Source organism: Sceloporus occidentalis, unplaced genomic scaffold (genome assembly GCF_023333645.1).
Source record: "Sceloporus occidentalis isolate IW3139 unplaced genomic scaffold, rSceOcc1.0.p SCAF_1, whole genome shotgun sequence".
Lineage (NCBI taxonomy): Eukaryota > Metazoa > Chordata > Lepidosauria > Squamata > Phrynosomatidae > Sceloporus > Sceloporus occidentalis.
This window is the reverse complement of record NW_028316981.1, coordinates 208,086,553-208,105,893: the sequence shown is the minus strand read 5'-3', so window position 1 is coordinate 208,105,893 and position 19,341 is coordinate 208,086,553. Positions and strand designations below refer to the sequence as shown.

The following is a 19,341-nucleotide window of genomic DNA, read 5'->3' as shown; positions in this document are numbered from 1 at the left end:
CACTTGGGGAAGAATCCTCATTGGATCCTGGCAGCGCTCCACTAATGAAAGCAGTTCCAAAAGGCCCCTCATTCAGACTATGAAAAGGGACCTTGTTTGGAACTGCTCTTTTAGCTGGAAACACTTTTTGTTCCCACTGGAGGAACCAGGGAAGGTGACAGCTCTTCACAGACACCCCAACCCCTTCTACTTGCTTTTGCCATCAATTACATCCCCCCCCAAAAAAAATCTCAGGCCCTGATCCTCCCCCAAGGGTCCCCCTCCCCACTGCTTCCCTTGGATTGAGTGATCCAATGGTGGCACTGGCCCCAGAGGGACCCCCAAGGGTCTTCCTTCCCTGCTGCCCTCTCCTCCTCCTTCCCTCCTTCTATAATGTGGTGTATTGTCTATTTGCTGTTTTCTTTTTAACAGTTCTTTTTTTTAACTGATTTTAATTTTATTGATAGTTTAATTCTGTTTTTAACTTTTGCATGAGATGAATTTAGTTATGTCTGTTTTAAATGTTCTAAGCCACTCTGAGTCCCAAATTTAGGAAAAGGTGGTATGTAAATAAACATAGGGAGCCAGTGGGGCGTAGTGGTTTGAGTATTGGACTATGACTCTGGAGATCAGGGTTCAATTCACAGCTCGGCCATGGAACCCACTGGGTGACTTTGAGCAAGTGACATGTTCTCAGCCTCAGGGGAAGGCAGTGGAAAACCTTTCTGATCAAATCTTGTCAAGAAAAGCCCTTGATAGGTTCTCCTTTGTTATTGTTGTTGGTGGTGGTGCTGCTGCTGTTGTTATTAACTGCCTTCGCCTCAATCTTGACCCATGCAGACCCTGCTGATGAGACATCTCCAAGACCCCTTGTCCTCCACTGCTCTGCTCAACTCCTGCAAACTCACACTTGTGATCTCTTTAATAGAGTCCCTCCATCTAGCATGTGGCCTCCCTCTCTTTTTACGTCCTTCCACATTTCCTAGCATTATTTTTCCCCCAATGATTTATGTCTTCTCATGATGTGGTCAAAGAATGCCAGCCTAGATTTTGTCACCTTGGCTTCCAGGGAGATTTCTGGCTTGTTCTGCTCTAGGACCCATTTGTTTATCTTTTTGGCTATCCATGGGATCCTCAGCATTCTTTGCCAACACCACGTCTCAAATGAATGGATTTTCTTCCTATCATCTTTCTTAACTGTTCAGTTCTCACATCCATACATGGACTGTATGATTCTAACTTTTGTGCTCAGTTGTATATCTGCATTTTAGGATCTTTCTTAGTTCTTTCATAACTGCCCTCACCATTCTTAACTGTCTTCTGATTTTGTGGGGTAATTTAAGTTTCCTAAGTCTTCAGCTTTTGCCAAGGAAACAAAAATATTGAATATGAAAAATGTCAAAAGCAAGCCTGTTAGATTCTAGCTTTAAATCACCAGAGTAGCAGAAATGTGCTTTTGGGCGCATGAGAGTGCCGCCATCAGTGTGTCATTGGCGCACTGTGTCGCGTCAACGATGCGAGTGCAGTCCCTAACATGCAGACTCGGTGCCACGCTTGCGTCACCATGGCAGCCTCCGTATGGACAGGAGGCTGCCATGATGGTATTGCCACTCCGTATTAGGGTTCAGGAGCATGGGGTTGCTGCGTGCTCCTGAACCCTAATTTTGGGCTGAGGATGGCAGTTCCCACCTGTCTGTCTCAGGCCTAAATCCTCATTATCTAGTTTGAATTTATGTAAGTTCTCTGTGGTCATTATTTTTGTTTTCTTTGTATTCAACAGTAATCCTGCCTTTTCACTTTCTTCTTTCAGCTTCCTTAGCAGTTGTTCTAGGTCTGTGAGGTTTTCTGCTATTATTATGATGTTATAAGCATATCTCAGATTGTTGATATTCATTCCTCCTTTTTTCACTCCTCCTTCTTCTATGTCCAAGCCTGCTTTTCTTACAATATGTTCTGCATATAAGTTGAACAAGTAGGGTGATAGGATGCAGCCTTGTTTGACTCCTTTCCCAATTGGGAACCATTCTGTTTCTTCATGTTCTCTTCTGACAGTAGTCTCTTATCCTGAGTACAGATTCTTCATTGGCACTCCTATGTCTTTAAGGGTGTTCCACAGCCTTTCATGATCTAAGCAGTCAAAGGCTTTGGTATTGTTGATAAAACACATGCTGATTTTGTTTTGAAATTCCTTGGTGTACTCCATTAGCCACTGTATGTTTGTAATGTTAGTCCCTAGTGCCTCTTCCTTTCCTGAACCCTGCTTAGACCTCTACAATTTCTCTCTCCATGTATGATTGGAGCCTATGGAGCTCGACAGACGGGCAGCCCCGTGCTGCCCATCTTTGCCCAGTCGGTGCTGCAGTGGCTGTATGCTGCAGCACCAACACACTGCCAAAAAGAAGCTGCATAGAGTGGCTTCTTTTTTGCAGTGCTGCAAACAGGAAGGGCCGCTGCCATGATGCTACTTCCTGCCAGAGGCATCTGAATGCTGTGTGGTGCTTGCGTCATTATGGTGGCCCCTGTGTGGACGGGAGGCCACCATGATGGTGCCACCACTGCGCGCTAAGGTTTGGGAGCATGTGGTTGCTGCGTGCTCCTGAACCCTAATTTTGGCCTGACGATGGAGCTTTCTGCCTGTCTGGACCGGGCCTTAGTTGCAGAATTTTGAGCATAAATTTGCTTGTGTGGGAGATCAATGCTGTGGTCCTATAGTTGCTGCAGTCTCTGGTGCCTTCTTTTTAGTTGATGGGGAGATATATTGATCATTTCCAATCTGTTGGAAATCGTTTTGTTTTCCATATTCGTTGACATATGTTGGTTAGCATGAGAGTTGTCTTTGTCAATGTGAATTGCAGCAATTAAAATGGAATATCACCTGTTCCTGGATATTTGTTTTCTGCCATTTTTCTTATTGCAGCTTCCACCTCACTTTGTGGTTAGAATTTGTGATTCATCTTCATATAGCTCTTTGTTCCATGTGTCCATGTTGTCATCTCTTTTGTATAACTCTTCTGCTTATTGAATCCATCATCTTTATATTCCTTCCTGGTCTTGAATTATGTTATTTTGTCCATATGTTATTTTCTAGGTTCTCCTTAGGGTCAGCATGGATCAGAAACAACTTGAAGGCACACAACAACAACAACAACAACAACAACAACAAAAATATAATAATAGCAACGATAACTTTTGGAAGGCTGCACTTTGCCCATTTCTGGTGTGGACTCTGATAGCTTTTGTGTAAAGAATTAAGAAGTATGCCCAGTCAACACTGTCTGAAAAAGAAACCAAAGAAAGGATGTATCAATACTACTATTACTACTACTGTACTACTACTATTGGTCAAAGCATAGTTCAATCCAACTTCAAATCTTCCACAGAGAGTTTGCTCTACAGTGTTAAAAACTGGTATAGATGCCTTCATCTGTGTGAGAATATGGAATAGTTGTAGCAAAGCAAGCAGCAGCTGTTATGGCAAATTTCTGCAGTGAAATCATTATAGATTCTAGGACAGTGATGGTGAACCTTTTAGAGGCCGAGTGCCCAAACTGCAACCCAAAACCCACATATTTATTGCAAAGTGCCATGTCCCTCTGGCTTTCTAGTAACAAACTATGGCAAACTCTGTGCTGGGGCGATGCCACATGTGCCCACAGAGACAGCCCAATAGTGTGTCTGACAATAATAATCAGCAATTACAAACTGATCATAAAAGTACAAACTGCTTTTTGTAGTTTGCAGTGGGGGAAGAGGAAGATATCTGTCTCTGTCTGTCCTCAGCCCCACCTAGCTTCTTCAACCGCAAGCAATGATCAAAGTATCCAAGCAAAAAAGGCCAAGGAATCAATCATTAATTTTCAATCAGATTTATTTTTCTTGAAATGATATTATTTACTGAACTGAATACGCCAACTAACCTGACAAAGTGACTCCTGCTCAGTGGAAGGCGCAAAAGCTGCTTTTTGCGTCTGCTTTCTGTGCTCTCCAGAAGCCAGATCGGGGCCATGGCATGAGATTGCCACAGCCCCGATCCAGCCAGGAAAGGGGCAGCTGCATGCTGTCCTTTAGGGGCAATCTGTATAGCGCCAGTGTTTCCAAGTCAGAAGCTCTCAAGCACCACCAACTCTCAGTCACTTGTAAGGAAGGAAAGGCAACCAGGAATTGGAATATTCTATCCGCAGTCATGAAGCAGAGAGGCAGGAAAAACCTGTCCATGTCTTCCAGCAAATCATTGTTCAAAGTGATCCATTCTGTAGTTGATTTGTCCAGATTAATTTTAACCCCCCACCCCAACTGACCGTACTCTCTCAATTCCCTTGGTCAACAAGTTTGTCATGACAACATGACATTCTGGACTCCTAGATTTGGTGTTAGCAGGGAACCAAGTCATTGCTACACATTTCATAGCCCTCACGTTTCGCTAATTCAACCAGCCTGAAGCTGCCGCTGGGTTTTCTCTGACTTTACAAGCTTTTATGAAAACAATTCCCATGGTATTAGCCCAGGCATTTTCAAATGAATTGATACTTGGTGTGTATTCTCCCATTCAAAAGGTTCATAAGTGATATTTTTGACATTACATACAATGCTGACATTCAAAAAGTGTTGAGATTATTTTTTTTAAAAGGAGGAAATCAATATAGAATTTCAAATATATTTAAACACTTGAATATCCTAGTAATTTTTATTATGAAATCCATCAACATAAAATAATTGAATTAAAAAGAATAGTCCACACAACTATGAAAGCTTAGAAAACTTGTTTTTATAATCCCATTGGTCTGGGATTGCAAAAGATATAAATTTATGGGATTATTTTTACTTTCAGTTTGCAGTAACTTGCAGAAGGCATTGAAACATGGGTGGGAATCCTCCGGTTCCCTGATTCAATTGAATGGCCCCATTTGTCTCTACTCGGTGTAAAACAAGGAAAACAAACTGAAGCTGAATCCAGAGAAAACGGAGGTGCTTGTGATAGGTGCCCCTGGTCTAGGGAAGGAGATTTCCCAACCCATCCTTGATGGGGTCACACTTCCCCTGAAGAATGAAGTTCGCAGTTTGGGAGTGCTCCTGGACTCTTCTCTACAGTTGACATCTCAGGTGGAGCCGATAGCCAGGAGTGCATGGTGTCAGCTTCGGCTGATACGCCAACTGTGCCCCTACCTGGCTCAGGGGGACCTTGAAACAGTAGCACACGCACTGGTAATCTCTCGTTTAGATTTCTGTAATGCGCTGTACATGGGGCTACCTTTGTACTAAGTTCGGAAGCTCCAACTGATTCAGAATGCTGCAGCCAGACTGATCACCAGGACATCGAGATCAGAGCACATTACACCGGTGTTGAAATCTATACATTGGCTGCCAATTAGCTTCCGGGTGCAATACAAAGTGTCGGTTATTACCTATAAAGCCCTCCATGGCCTGGGCCCGAGTTACTTAAGGGAACACCTCTCCCCACATAATCCGCCCCACACTCTCAGAACATCTGGCACAAAAATATTAGAACACCCCAAAACCAGGTTGAAAACTACCTCTTGTAAAACGTTTTCTGCAATGGCCCCTAGACTTTGGAACAACTTACCGGAAGAGATCCGTCTTATGCCTTCTTTGGAAGCCTTCAAGAGGGCATTGAAAATGGATCTCTTTCGGTGGGTCTATCCAATTGATCTCCTCTAATCTGATTTTGAATATCTGAATACGATGACTCAATTCTTATGACTGTGAGCAATACTGTAACAACTCTTCCCTTTTTATTTCTGATTGAAGTATTGTGTATTGTCTATGTATTTTATGATGTTTTTATTGCTGTAATCCTGCTTCGATCCGAAGGGAGAAGCAGGAGATATAAATAAAAATTTACTGTTATTATTATTATCAAGAAGATATCATCCAACCAGACCAAGACAGCCTTGCCCAGGGTTCCTTACAATTGTAACAATTCTGGGGGGTGTTACGTTTCCTGCATCTGCACTGCAGAATTAATGCAGTTTGACACCACTTTGAATGGTCATATTTGGGATGTATAGCTTATTTAGCCTTTTTTAGCGTTCCACAGTACTGAGCCACGGCAGTTTAAGTGTTGTCAAGCTCCCTGAGTCATTCTTCATAGGGCAAGGTTTCCAGACCTTTCACCATTTTAGTTGCCCTCCTCTGGACACGCTCGTTTCTCAATGTCCTTTTTGAATTGTGGCGCCCAGAACTGGACACAATATTCCAGGTGGGGCCTGACCAGAGCAGAATACAGTGGCACTATTACTTCTCTTGATACTGTGTACACTGAGGAATCTGAAGCTACTGACAGAATATGTTTATTGATGTAAATTTATTTGACAGGATTATACTTCAGTATTTCAAACATGGGATATTAAAAGTGAAGAAGAGGACTGGGCAGGTTCATTTCAGTATTGTATCTTCATTGGCTGAAAATGAAAAAATGAAACAATTAAGATCACCAATACTAAGGTAAAATGTGCCTTAAATGTTTACGAACTCAAGTATGGTATGCAAAACGTAAAATAGGAAGCCGTAGCTACTGTTGTCATTATTTGATAATTGTTTAATTGCAGATGTTCAAACACATCTATGTAATCCTCCACAAAATAATACAAGAGAGTTATGTTTCCCACACGTCTGGCAATAAATTATCTTTTTTTTCCCCTGAACTGGAAATAGTCACATTATCCTTTTATGGCTGAAGTAAAGAATTATTATTAGAAGGTGGGGACCCTCTGAAACAGATTTGGGTGAAAAGATAAGGAAAAAATTGCTATAACCCTAAGTATTTCACAAATTTGTACAGGGAACCTTACAAAAAATAATCCATTAGTACTAAAAGTTGTCTACCTCAGATTGTTCTCAGCTATAAATATTTTAAAGGCTCACTTTTTAAAAAAAGAGTAAATTTTTGGGAGGACCACCAAGATAACATAATGAAAATTAATCTTGTAGCTAGCATAAAACTTCCTCTTTGAAATGTACCACTGGGGGTGATGAATGGTCTTCAGGAGAACTGAAGTCCTGGGGCTTCTGCTAACATGTTGCTACAAAGCATATTGCAGGATATCATTTTCAACCCACAGTTTTAGTGACTATCTATCAAATGACCTGGCAGACTGGAGACAATTTTTTAAAGATAACAAGGGGGGGAAATCAACTCATGTAGGAAAAAAATACCTTCTGCAAGTGCTTTTGCAATTCGTTCCATTTCCTCGCGCTTCTTTTTCTCCTCTGCTTCTATCCTCCTTTCCTCCTCAGCGATAGGTTTCAGGTAGTCTGTCAGATTAAAGCAAATGATTTTTCAAAGTCAGTGTATATTTACAAAAAGCATTACAACTTAGTCAGCTCAAGACTTGCTCAGTTAGTACTCATACTAGGTCTTTCTTCACAATTCTTTACCTCCAACTCATTAAAGACATAGGAATCATCAAGATATATTCCAAGGAAAGTTGCTGGAGAAGTCTCTGGAGAAAAGTATATAGTTTAGGTAGGTTCAGCCAAAAGAGCCATTGATGCCACTGATCTGTATTTTGGAACACTGATATTCATGCACAAGATGTATATCAGTCATTAGTGCCCACATACATCACAAAGGAACATACACTGTTCTTGTTGTCTGCCTTCAAGTCATTCTAGCAACACTATCATGTGGTTTTCTTGGCAAAATTTGTTTAGAGAGGGTTTACCATTGCCTTCCTGAGGCTGTGAGAGTGTGACTTCGTAAACACTACTGGAAAAAAATGTTTAGGTTCACTATTCATTCCTATAACCTGAATTCCTTTCAACATTCTCTAGAACGTTCCCCATTCTACATAAGCTCATGCTTGCTTTAAACTTTAGAGTATCAACTATACATAATATTCATCAAAAATACTTTCTACAACAGCTTATAATATACTTTACAGGGATGTCTGAGAATACATTCCTGTGCTTCATATTCAAAGGGGGAAAATTGACTCAGAACCTATGCATTTTTATGTTAACAATTCAAAAGTCAATTCTATAATGAACTGACATAATGAATGTGATCAAATGTCTCGTTTTTTCATTACTAAAATGATTCAAACCACCTAAGATCATATTGTTCACAAGACAGACAAAAATGAATATCTATGACATAACAGTAAATCATCCGCACTTCTATATATGAATCCACTCCGATTCACACATTTTTCTAAAAACAGATATAATTACCCATTTTCATAATCACAATGTAGATTTCAAAAGCCAAATATAAACTACTGAAAATGGACAACAGCGCAATTACAAGTTTAGACTACAATTTTCCGTAGTCACTTACCATATCTTTTCTTTCCATAGATCATTCCAAGTAGCAGTGCTGAGTACCTGGTGAACTGTAAAATAAATTAGAGAGATATAAAACATAAAGAACATCAAATAAATGCATAAATACACCAGCCTTTATTTTGCAGTTCTCAGACTTTTGAAATGACAGAATTTAAAGAGAGACTAAAGGGCAAAACAGACCGCCCTGAAGTGGCAGCTTGAAGCTTCCCCAGAGAGGGCTGGTGTGGGGCCATAGCAACCGCACGCCATAGCCCCAGTCTGGCTTTTTGCTAACCCAAAACAAAGTGGCAAAATGCAGGGCCCTTTTGAGTCGGCAAAAAGCCAGCTTTCCCTTCCCACCACAGCTTTATGGCACTCCTGGAGCATGTAAACGCCACGTTGCTGGAGCAGCATGAAGCTGGCCCATATGCGGGCAGCCCGACGGCTTTTGGTCGGTGTCGGGGCATACACCACACCCCCAAGCTGCCAGGAAGCCAGCATTTCAAGCCGGTCTGTTTCAGCCCTAACTTTGTACTAAAGCTTAAGATGTCAAACATTTAAAGCTAAGAGCCAAATGAGAGCAGTTTCATGTCTGAGAAGAGACTTAAAAGTAAGGTTCAACATATTGGGGGTTTCTAGCCAGTGCTTTATAGAATACAAAAGGATCTGCTTTGACCTTAAAGACATAAGGATGCTCAGGCATGGGTTGCTGAGCCTCCCTCAGCATCTGCGGACTGCTCCTTCCCTGACTATTTTAAAATCTGAATTAAAAACTTGTTTTCTAAAGCTTTTGGAACTTTAGTTTAATATTGTTTTATAACTGGCTAGCTCATTTTATATTACATTGCATATTGTATTTTTGTACGTTATCTGGATTATGTGTTTTATAATTATTTTGTATCATTTTACATTATCAGTCCTTTCTTCCCTCTTTGCATACTTGTACATAGACTGTATGCTTTTGCAAGGGCCTACTGTTTTTAGGTTGTTACACTCGCAAAGCACCTGTAACAACTTGATGGCACTATAGAAATGAACAATAATGATCATGATACAGGTTTAGTCTCCTTTAGCCAGAGTTCTGAAATCCAACATATTCTAAAATACAAACTTTTTTTAATGGGTGGCTGAGATGGTGACACCTTTGCATCCTGATGGTTCGATGTACACAAACTTTGTTTCATGAGTGACATAATTAAAATACATTATGTACAAAATTACCTCAGGCTATGTGTATCTGAATCACAAATGAATTTTGTGTTTAGACTTGGGTCCCATCTCAAACACATCTCATGTTGTTGTTGTTAACTGCCTGCCCTTAAGGGGACTTTGAGTCATGGAAAGCCCATGAGTGAGACACCTCCAAGCCTCTTTGTCCTCAGCTGCTCTACTCAGGCCCATGGCCTCGGTTGAGTCCAACCATCTTGCATGTGGTCTCCCTCTCTTTCTGCTACCTTCACCCTTTCCTAGAATTATTGTCATATTTCTCATGATGTGGCCAAAGAACAACAACTTCAGTTTGGTCATCTTGACTTCTAGAGAGAGTTCAGTCTTGATCAGTTCAAGGACCCATTTGTTTGTCTTTCTGGCCATCCACGGTATCCTCAGCTCTCTTCTCCAGCAGCATATCTCAAATGAGCTGATTTTCTTCCTATCTGCCTTTTTGATTCTCCAGCTCTTCAGTCAGTACATGGTGATGGGGAAAACAACAGCCTGGACTATTCTTGCATTAGTATTCATTTGTATACACTTTAGGATCTTGTCCAATTCTTTCATAGCTGCCAATCCCAATCCTAGCCTTCTTCTAATTTCTTGACCGTAGTCTCCATTCTAGTCAATGATGGGTCGAAAGTATGAGAAATCTTTGACTATTTCTATTTCTTCGTTGTCTCGATTGAATTTATATAAAACTTCTGTGGCCTTTATTTTTGGTTATATTTAATGTTCAGCATTAAGCCTGCCTTTGCTGTTTTATCTTTGACTTTCCATAGTAATTGCTCCAAGTAGTCATGTATGTATATACAAATAACTGTTGTTGTTGTGTGTCTTCAAGTTGTTTCAGACTTACTGTGACCCTAAGGCAAACCTATCTTGGGGTTTTCTTGGCAAGATTTGTTCAGAGGTGGTTTACCATTGCCTACCAGTGAGGCTGAGAGAGTGTGACTTGCCCAAGGTCACCCAGTGGGGTTCATGGCTGAGCTGGGAATTGAACCCTGGTCTCCAGAGTCACAGTCCAACATTACAAGCATAATAATAACAATAATAATAACAATAACAAGAGAATGTGACTTGCCCACTGGCATTTCTGTTGTCAAAAAAAATCAAAATCCAAAACATGTCTGGTCCCAAACATTTTAGAGAAGGGAGACTCAATTTGTAATAAATAATAATAATAATAATAATAATAATAATAATAATAATAATAATAATGGTTCAAAACACAACACAGAAATAAGCCATTTTGAGGCTGCTTCAACTGCTCTGACTCAGTGCTAGGGAATCCTGGGAACTGTAACCATGGTCCAGGCTTCAGAGGGAGAGAATCTTTGGCCTGATACAGACTGGCCAAAATAAAGCTGCTTTGGGTCACTTTGGAGGTATGCTGTTTAAATGATGCATGTGTCTTAAGAGTCCAGAAGCCGCACCAAAGCCATGCTCCAGTCCTAAGGACTAGAGTGCAGCTTTGGTGCAGCTTTCAGACTCTTAGGACGCATTCATCACTGAAACACCATACATCCAAAGTGACCTGAAGCAGCTTTATTTTGGCCTGTCGGGCCATAGAACCGTAGAGTTGGAAGAGACCGCAAGGGCCATCCAGTCCAACCCCCTTCTGCCATGAAGGAAATCTAAATCAAAGTATCTCTGACAGATGGCCATCCAGCCTCTGCTTAAAGACCTCCAAGGAGGGAGATTCCACCACTGTCTAAGGGAGTGTGTTCCACTGTTGAACAAAACTGCTGGACCCACTGCCATTGCCTTCTTTTCCTTTTGTGTCGTGTCTTTTTAGATTGTAAGCTGGAGGGCAGCAGGGAAATATCTAATTAACCATTTGTAAGCTGCTCTGAGAGCACTTGTGGCTGAAGAGCGGGGTATAAATTCTCCAAATAAATGAAATAAATAAATATTGTGGCACCAAACTTTCTCTGACAGAGAAGAAGGCTCCATGTCTTACAAAACTGCAGTCCCCAGGATTTCTCTTGCATTCAGCCAAGGAAGTTAAAGCGATCTTAAAGGGGATTATTTCTACAGCGTGGTTTAGGATGCAAGATGATAATAAATAAATTAATAATAATAATAATAATAATAGATGATAATAATGATGATAACAATAATAATAGGCAACCAGGACGCATTGAAGACCAGTCAGCCTCCACTTTCCCAGCCCTGATAATAAATAAATAAATAAATTATGAATAATTGAATAAATAAATAATAAAATAATAAATAAATAAAAATTATAAATAGCTGAATAAATAAATAATAAAATAAATAAATAACAAAAATATAAATAATTGAATAGATAAATAATAAAATAATAAACAAATAACAAAAATTATAGATTATTGAATAATATTAAAATAATAAACAAAAATTATAAATAATTGAATAAATAAAGGTTAAAATAATAAATAAGAACAATTATAGATAATTGAATAAATAATTAATAAAATAATAAATGAATAAATAATAATTATAAATAATTGAATAAATAAATAAATAAAAATTATACATATTTGAATAAATAAATAATAAAATAATAAATAAATAAAAATTATAAATAGCTGAATAAATAAATAATAAAATAAATAAATAACAAAAATATAAATAATTGAATAGATAAATAATAAAATAATAAACAAATAACAAAAATTATAAATTATTGAATAATATTAAAATAATAAATAAACAAAAATTATAAATAATTGAATAAATAAAGATTAAAATAATAAATAAGAACAATTATAGATAATTGAATAAATAATTAATAAAATAATAAATGAATAAATAATAATTATAAATATTTGAATAAATAAATAAATAAAAATTGATTTGGACTTCCTGTTGTGACGTCAAGGCGAGTGGAGGCAAGAAGCTTGGCTCTGTCTCCAAGGTCCGTCGCGGGCTCGTTTAAGGTCTCAGTTTATCACCTTCTGGGGCCAGCAGAGTCTCCTAGTTGGGGGAAACTCGGAGCGAGGGTCTGCAGGGGGCTTGAGAGTTCCTTCCATTTGCTTGTGGTGGGGAGCCACCACGGGTATTGGAGGGTCTTGGTGAGAGCCGCAAGACAGCCGACGCGACGTGAGCCATCCCTAAGGGGAACAGTTTTGACAGCAACTTTATATGCTTGAAGGAACCCCTGTTTTTCTTTGTTTGTTGACCCGAAACAGGGGTTTATATGCTTTGGTTGGACCCGGTTGGAAGAGGACTATTAATTGCCTAAGAGAGCTGGTTATCTTGGGGAATGTGGGGGAGGAAAGGCAGTTTGACATAAGCTGGCTGAAAAATTGGATCTCTGCCTCCCCATTTATTTTCTTTTTTCTCTCCAACGGACTTTGGTAAAAACAGCTTCAACAAAAGAATATCTCAAGTTTTGAATGTTGAGGTTTTTTCTCTTCTTTTTCTTGCTGGCAGCTGGGTTAATTGAATTAATTGGATTACATAAACCACCAGCTGGTTCATATTGTTAAGCAACTGCTCACAGCAAGCAGTCAAGGAGGGCTTACACAAGAGAAGCGAAAAGAAAAGGAGGAAAGACTTTTGGCTTTGATCTGTTGGGAGTGAATTTCGCTTTTCTGTTTGCCTGGTTTGACCTGGGAGTCTCTGGAGCGCAAGTTGGTTTGCTTTGGGGGCTATTTCAACTACTGATGGAGACCAGACAGACAAAAAACAGGAAAGATAATATGAGCTGGTCACACAGAAGAGATTCTTTAGATTGGCCCAATAAACATCAAGATTTAAGCACCGTGATTTTGGAAGAGCTTCGGGAATTTAAAAAAAATTTTAAGGCGGAGATAAGGGATGAACAAAAGAATTTAAGAGAAGAAATCAGATCAGATATGCAGTCAGAGATACATGGACTGGCTAGAAAAATTGATTGTTTGAATAAAGAGATCCGGGAAATTAGAGAAGAAGCCCAAGCCACGGCCAAAAAAACAGAAGAATTGGACAATAAAATTGAGGAGATCGAGAAGCGCCAAAGCGAAGAGGGAAAAATCCTATGGATGCAGGAGAAAAAGCAGAGAGACAGGGCGATTAAAATTAGAGGCCTTCCTGAACTAGAGGAAGAAAATCTGGAAGAAATAATTATTCCAGCATTAGCAGATTTTCTTGATATCCCTATAGACTTGTTGAACACTCAAATTGACAAATTATTTCGGGTTTTTTCTAAGACAGCGCAGGAAAGGAGCCTGCCGAGGGACATTGCGGTGTGCTTTAACAATTCCAGGATAAGAGAAAAAATTATACAAAAAAACTTTGCCGAAGGATTGATTATTGGAAATGTAGAATTGGAGATTTACAGAGACTTACCCCTGGGCATCCTAAAACAAAGACAACAATACAGATTTTTAACATCGGTACTCCAGAGGAAAAACATAAGTTATAGGTGGGGAAATGTGGAAGGGATAGTGTTTACGTACAAAGAAAGAAGGATGAAAATAGACTCTATTGGAAAAGCGAAAGAATTCTATAGAAGGATAACGCAGAATGAAGAAAATGGAGAACAAAGAAATATAGGTACAAATCCCGCGGCAGTTAGTGAAGCTGGGGTCACCAAAAACAAGGACTTGCTGGACTCAGGGGGGAATCCCCCAAAAGAAACTCAGAAAGGAGGTTTGCCTATTAATGAGAAGGAGCTAACGACGCTGACTGCTGGCTTGAAATAGAAGTACCCACGGAAGGTGAAACATATTGTTATATATATAGATATTGTTTTTCCTTTGTTTGTTACTAATCAGTGGTTAGGATGTTGTCTTTGGCATCTTGGAATGTAGGGGGGCTGAACAGGGAAAAAAAGAGAAAGCAGATTTTCCACCTTTTAGAAAAAAGAAGATATGACGTGATTTGCTTGCAGGAAACCAAGATAAGGACAGGAGAGTTAAAATACCTAAGAAACCCTAAGCTGGGCAATAGCTTTATTTCATCAAGCAACAAGAAAAAGCGGGGATGTGTAATCTTTGTCAATAAAAAGTGGGAGGCCAAAGAGATAAAGTCAGATCCGGAGGGTAGGTTTGTAATCGTAGAAATTAATACAGGGGAGGAAGAAATTGTGGTGGTAAACATTTATGGACCCCTTGAAAAGAAAGATCCCTTTTTTCAAAAACTTAATGAGGATTTGATGCATTGTGATAAAGGGAAAGTAATTATAGCGGGAGATTTTAATGGGGTCTTGAAAGCGAAAAGGGATAGAAAAGCGGAAAGGAAAATGAAGGAATTGCAGGGGAGGCTACCCCAAAGCTGCTTTGATATGATGCGGGAACATGATTTGGAGGATTTATGGCCATTTAAATATGATGAGAAACCAGGGTTTACATTTTACTCGGGAGTACATAGGTCATGGTCCAGAATAGATCTTTTTATGGTCTCCAGATCTCTATTAGGGAAAGTTAAAAAAATGGAGATCGACCCTAAAACTCTATCTGACCATAGCTTGATAGACATGAGTATGGTTATAAAGGATAAGAAAAACCGAACATGGAGACTGCAGGAGGATATGCTCAAAGAGGAGAATTTTGTTGGGTTTCTGAAAGAGGAAATTAAATTTTACTTTAAGACAAATGTGACACCTGGGATCAATATTGGAACAGTTTGGGATGCAAGTAAGGCGGTGGTTAGGGGCTTAATGATCAAAAAACAAGCAGAGCTTAAAAAGGCAGAAAAGATTAAAGATAAAAGGCTTATGGAGGAACTATGCAAGAAAGAAAAATTATTAAAACGACATCCTGCGAATATTAAATTGGTGAATGAGGTAAATTTGTTAAAAAAACAAATACAGAGTAAGCTTGATACAGAGATAGAGAGAGATCTTAGACATAACAAGTTGAAATTTTTTGAAAATGGGAACAAAGTGGGCAGGTGGTTGGCGAAGAAATTGGGAGGCCACAAGGAGAAGAAAAGGATAACGAAATTGAATGTGGGAGGGAAGTCATACTCTAAGCAAGAAGATATATTAAATTTATTTCGAGGTTATTATCAGACACTATACGAGCAAGAAAGGGGGGGAAAAGCTGGAAAAGAAAAAGTTGATAAATACCTAGACTCCAAGATAGTGGGAATAATATCCCACGAACAAAAAATGAGCTTAGAAGCAAGGATATCCAAACAGGAAATTTTAAAGGCAATTTCGTCATTAAAGGAAGGGAAGACTCCGGGAGTGGACGGCTTTTCTGCCTTATACTATAAGGTATTTAATTTAGAATTATTAGATCCATTAGAAAAATTATATAATTCCATAGAAAAAGAGGGAGTGCCACAGACATGGGAACAGTCTTGTATAACACTCATCCCAAAAGAGGACAAAGACGACTCTTGTATGGCAAATTACAGACCGATAAGCCTCCTAAATGTGGATTATAAGATATATACTATGATATGGGCCACAAGACTTAAAGAAATACTGAAAGTAATTATAGGAAGGAACCAGAATGGATTTTTGCCAGGGAGACAAATAAGGGACAATATTAGGACCATCATAAATAGCTTGGAGTTCTACCAGACGAACAATGAGAAAAAGCTAGCACTAATAGCCTTAGACATGGAAAAAGCGTTTGATAAATTAAGCTGGGAGTTTCTATTTGAAGTATTGGAAAAAAGAGATTTAGGCAAAAAATTTATCACCGTAATACGACAGATTTACAACAGGCAGAGGGCGTCTTTGATAGTAAATCAAGAGAGATCCCTAGAATTTGAAATAAAAAGAGGGGTCAGGCAAGGTTGTCCTTTGTCCCCTCTTCTTTTTATCCTGGCAATTGAAGTTTTGATTAATAGAATTAATGGAAATAATAAAATAGGCGGAATTGGAAACAAAGGGCACCCGGTAAAGACCAAAGTTTTTGCAGATGATGTTGCGGTAATATTGGATGACCCGCTACAGGGGATTGAGGAACTAAAGCATGAGTTGAATCTTTTTGGGACTCTATCGGGGCTGATGGTCAATAAAGGAAAAACAGTTATGATCTCTAAGAATCTCACCGTTGAAGAGGAGAAAAAACTAGAACAGAAATCAGGTTTTAAATTGGAAAAACAAATTAGATATCTGGGTATAATAATCTCCAAAGATAATTTAAAGCTTTTTGAAAATAACTATAGAAATAAATGGAAGGAAATAAAAGAGAGCATGTGCAGATGGAATAGATTAAATATTTCCCTTTTAGGAAGAATTGCGGTCACCAAAATGGTAATCCTTCCGAAAATATTGTTCTTGTTCCTGAATTTACCTATCATGATTAAAACCAGTCAGTTTAGAGAGTGGGAGAAGGAGTTAAATAGATTTCTATGGAAAGGGGCGAAACCTAGAATCAAAAGCTCTATATTAAAAGATCGAAAAGAAAAGGGGGGCTTTGCGCTCCCGGATCTTCAGACATATTACTGGGCATGCAGTGTAATGTGGCTGCAAAACTGGGTGAAACTGGAGAATGAGGAAGTATTAAATTTGGAAGGAGTTCAACTTAGATTTGGGTGGCACGCCTTTTTATGTTACAACCAGTTGGGGAAAAATAAGGATTTTAATAATCACCCCATTAGAAAATCCTTATTACAGGTGTGGATAAAATTGAAAAAGATATTTTATTTTAAAATCCCCATTTGGACTTCCACTCAGGAGGCTTTCTTTGGTAGGTGGCTAAAGAAGGAAAGGAATAGATGTCTAACCTACCAAGATTGTTTAAAGAAAAACCAACAAGGAACTTGGACTTTAAAATCTAGGGAAGAATTAAATGAAGAAGGGTTCGAACTTAATTGGTTTAATTATTATCAGATTAGTAATAAGTTTCTAGAAGATAGAAGAATGGTAGGAATAGAAAACCAGCGTAATGAACTAGATGAAATAATTTGGCAGCCAGACAGGAAGAAAATTTCTAAGCTGTATAAGCTCTTTATAGACCGCAAACTGGAACAGGAAACAGTCAAAGATTATATGAATAAATGGGCGAGAGACTTGGGTAAGAATATTAATTTAAATGAATGGCAAAATGCCTGGAGGAAGACGCATGATTTCACAATAGCTCAAGATCCTAAAGAGAACTTGCTAAAAATAATGAACCGATGGTATTACACACCGTGGAGAATCAAAAAGATGTACAATTCCAAATGTGGGAAATGCTGGAGATGTAATTTTGAAAAGGGGAATCTGATCCACATATGGTGGAAATGTAAAGAGATCCAGAAATTTTGGAGAGTGGTTCACAAATCAATAGAAGATATATTAGGAATTAGTTTCTCTTTAGATCCTAAACTTTATTTACTAAACATGACCACAGTCTTTAAACCGGGAGATGAAAAAAAATATTGGAGGGTAGTGCTTTACATGGTTACAGCGGCAAGGGTAGAGATAGCGAAATTGTGGAAATCATCGGACATCCCCAAGTGGGAAAGCTGGATGTTAAAAGTGAACGATTATAGGATACTTGATACACTCTCTTGTAAGGTTAAGAATATTAGTAAGAAAAGATCAAAGGAGGACTGGGAGAAAGTTTTAGAATTTTGGAAGAGAGAATGGAATTTGGATACAGAACTACTCTTGTAATTAATGAAGCCAAGGAAGGAATTGGAATTATTATGTCTTTTCACTCTGTTAATTTCATTAACCCAGGTTAGAAGAGTCAAAGGGAAAACTGAGACGGAGGTTCCATGGTACGGGTCTTCTATTAATCCTTGTTCAATATTACATTTGAGGACAACCTTATGGCAATTGATATAATACTGTTATCTAGACTTGAGGAATTAACAACGAAGCAGAGTGAAATGAAGTCATAATTGTAATTGATAAATGTCAACCGAGATATTACCAGACTAACCAAATGAATTGCAATTGTTGTTGTAGTATGCAGGATGACTGATGCAGGAAACCGTTTGCCGAGGCAGGGTAATTAAGTTGTAGGTTATATAGGGGACCTGATTGTTTAAAGATGTTTAAGGATGCCTGTATGTAAGTATTAATTGATTTTGGATTTAATGGCTGCATATTCAAGTAAAGGAGCTAGGCCGATGGGGAAGCAAGAAAGAAAGAAGTTCTTTTAGCAACCGGAATGGAAGGAGGTCCGAAGGAAGAAGGGTCCAGGAAGATCGACAGTTGTGGTGTAATTTCACACCCCAATGTCTTATTTTTTGTTATATGTTGGACGTTATGCACTTATATTTGACAGATTGTACAAACATGATTTCTGTAAACAAAGTTATTTTAATTGGAAAATTTCAATAAAGATTATTTAAAAAAAAAAATAAATAAATAAAAATTATACATATTTGAATAAATAAATAATAAAATAATAAATAACAAAAATATAAATAATTGAATAGATAGATATTAAAATAATAAATAAATAAGAACAATTATAAATAATTGAATAAATAATAAATAAAATAATAAATAAATAAATAACAAAAATAAATAACTGTACAAATAAACAATAAAATAATAAACAAATAACAAAAATTATAAATAAAAAAAATAACAAAGTAACAAAAATTATAAACAACTGAATGAATAATAAATAAATAAATAACAAAAAATAAAAATAATAAATAAATAAGGATAATGATGATTGATGATGATAACAGGCAACCAGGACCCATTGAAGACCAGCCAGCCTGCTGCCCCTTCCCAGCCCTCCTCCTCCTCCTCCTCCTCCTCCTCCAGGGTCACCTTGGGAGCCCGAGGGCCCCCTCTCCTGCCTCTTGAGCTCCGCTTCAGGCGGGAGGAGCCCCTAACCCGCCCCCGCCAAGGGCGCCTCCTCGCTCACCTTGATCAGCGGGGAGACTTGCACCGGAGGCACCATTTTGTCCCTGGGCTCACAGACCGAACGGAAGTGACGTACGTCACCTCTATGGAAAGGTCAGGGCGGAAAAAGGGTAACTAGAGATAGA

At 38.6% G+C, this 19,341-nt stretch overlaps 2 protein-coding genes across 3 annotated transcripts; one reads left to right on the top strand and one right to left on the bottom strand.

The window, feature by feature from the left end:
* Positions 1-6,271: 6,271 nt before the first annotated feature.
* ATP5ME (ATP synthase membrane subunit e) lies at positions 6,272-19,299 on the bottom strand. Its single transcript, XM_089510672.1, has 4 exons — positions 19,218-19,299; positions 8,276-8,330; positions 7,153-7,251; positions 6,272-6,398 (listed from the first exon to the last, which is right to left on the bottom strand). Exons 1-4 carry the CDS (start codon positions 19,251-19,253, stop codon positions 6,373-6,375), a joined length of 216 nt encoding a protein of 71 aa, XP_089366798.1. The 5' UTR covers positions 19,254-19,299; the 3' UTR covers positions 6,272-6,372.
* LOC149323285 (uncharacterized) lies at positions 12,429-18,618 on the top strand. 2 transcript variants are annotated; one of them, XM_089488695.1, is made up of 2 exons: positions 12,429-14,159; positions 18,447-18,618. In XM_089488695.1, exon 1 carries the CDS (start codon positions 13,125-13,127, stop codon positions 14,142-14,144), a length of 1,020 nt encoding a protein of 339 aa, XP_089344821.1. In that variant the 5' UTR covers positions 12,429-13,124; the 3' UTR covers positions 14,145-14,159; positions 18,447-18,618. The 2 variants fall into 2 exon arrangements, with proteins under 2 accessions (XP_089344821.1, XP_089344820.1); XM_089488694.1 differs by lacking the exon at positions 18,447-18,618 and adding an exon at positions 18,068-18,143.
* Positions 19,300-19,341: the final 42 nt, after the last annotated feature.

Coding starts and splice junctions, on each gene's coding strand:
- LOC149323285 (XM_089488695.1), top strand. CDS start 13,125: ATGGAGACCAGACAGACAAAAAACAGGAAAGATAATATGAGCTGGTCA.
- ATP5ME (XM_089510672.1), bottom strand. CDS start 19,253: ATGGTGCCTCCGGTGCAAGTCTCCCCGCTGATCAAG. Junction 7,252..8,275: donor CTATGGAAAGAAAAGATATG/GTAAGTGACTAC, acceptor TTAATCTGACAG/ACTACCTGAAACCTATCGCT. Junction 6,399..7,152: donor TGCAAAAGCACTTGCAGAAG/GTATTTTTTTCC, acceptor TTTCATTTTCAG/CCAATGAAGATACAATACTG.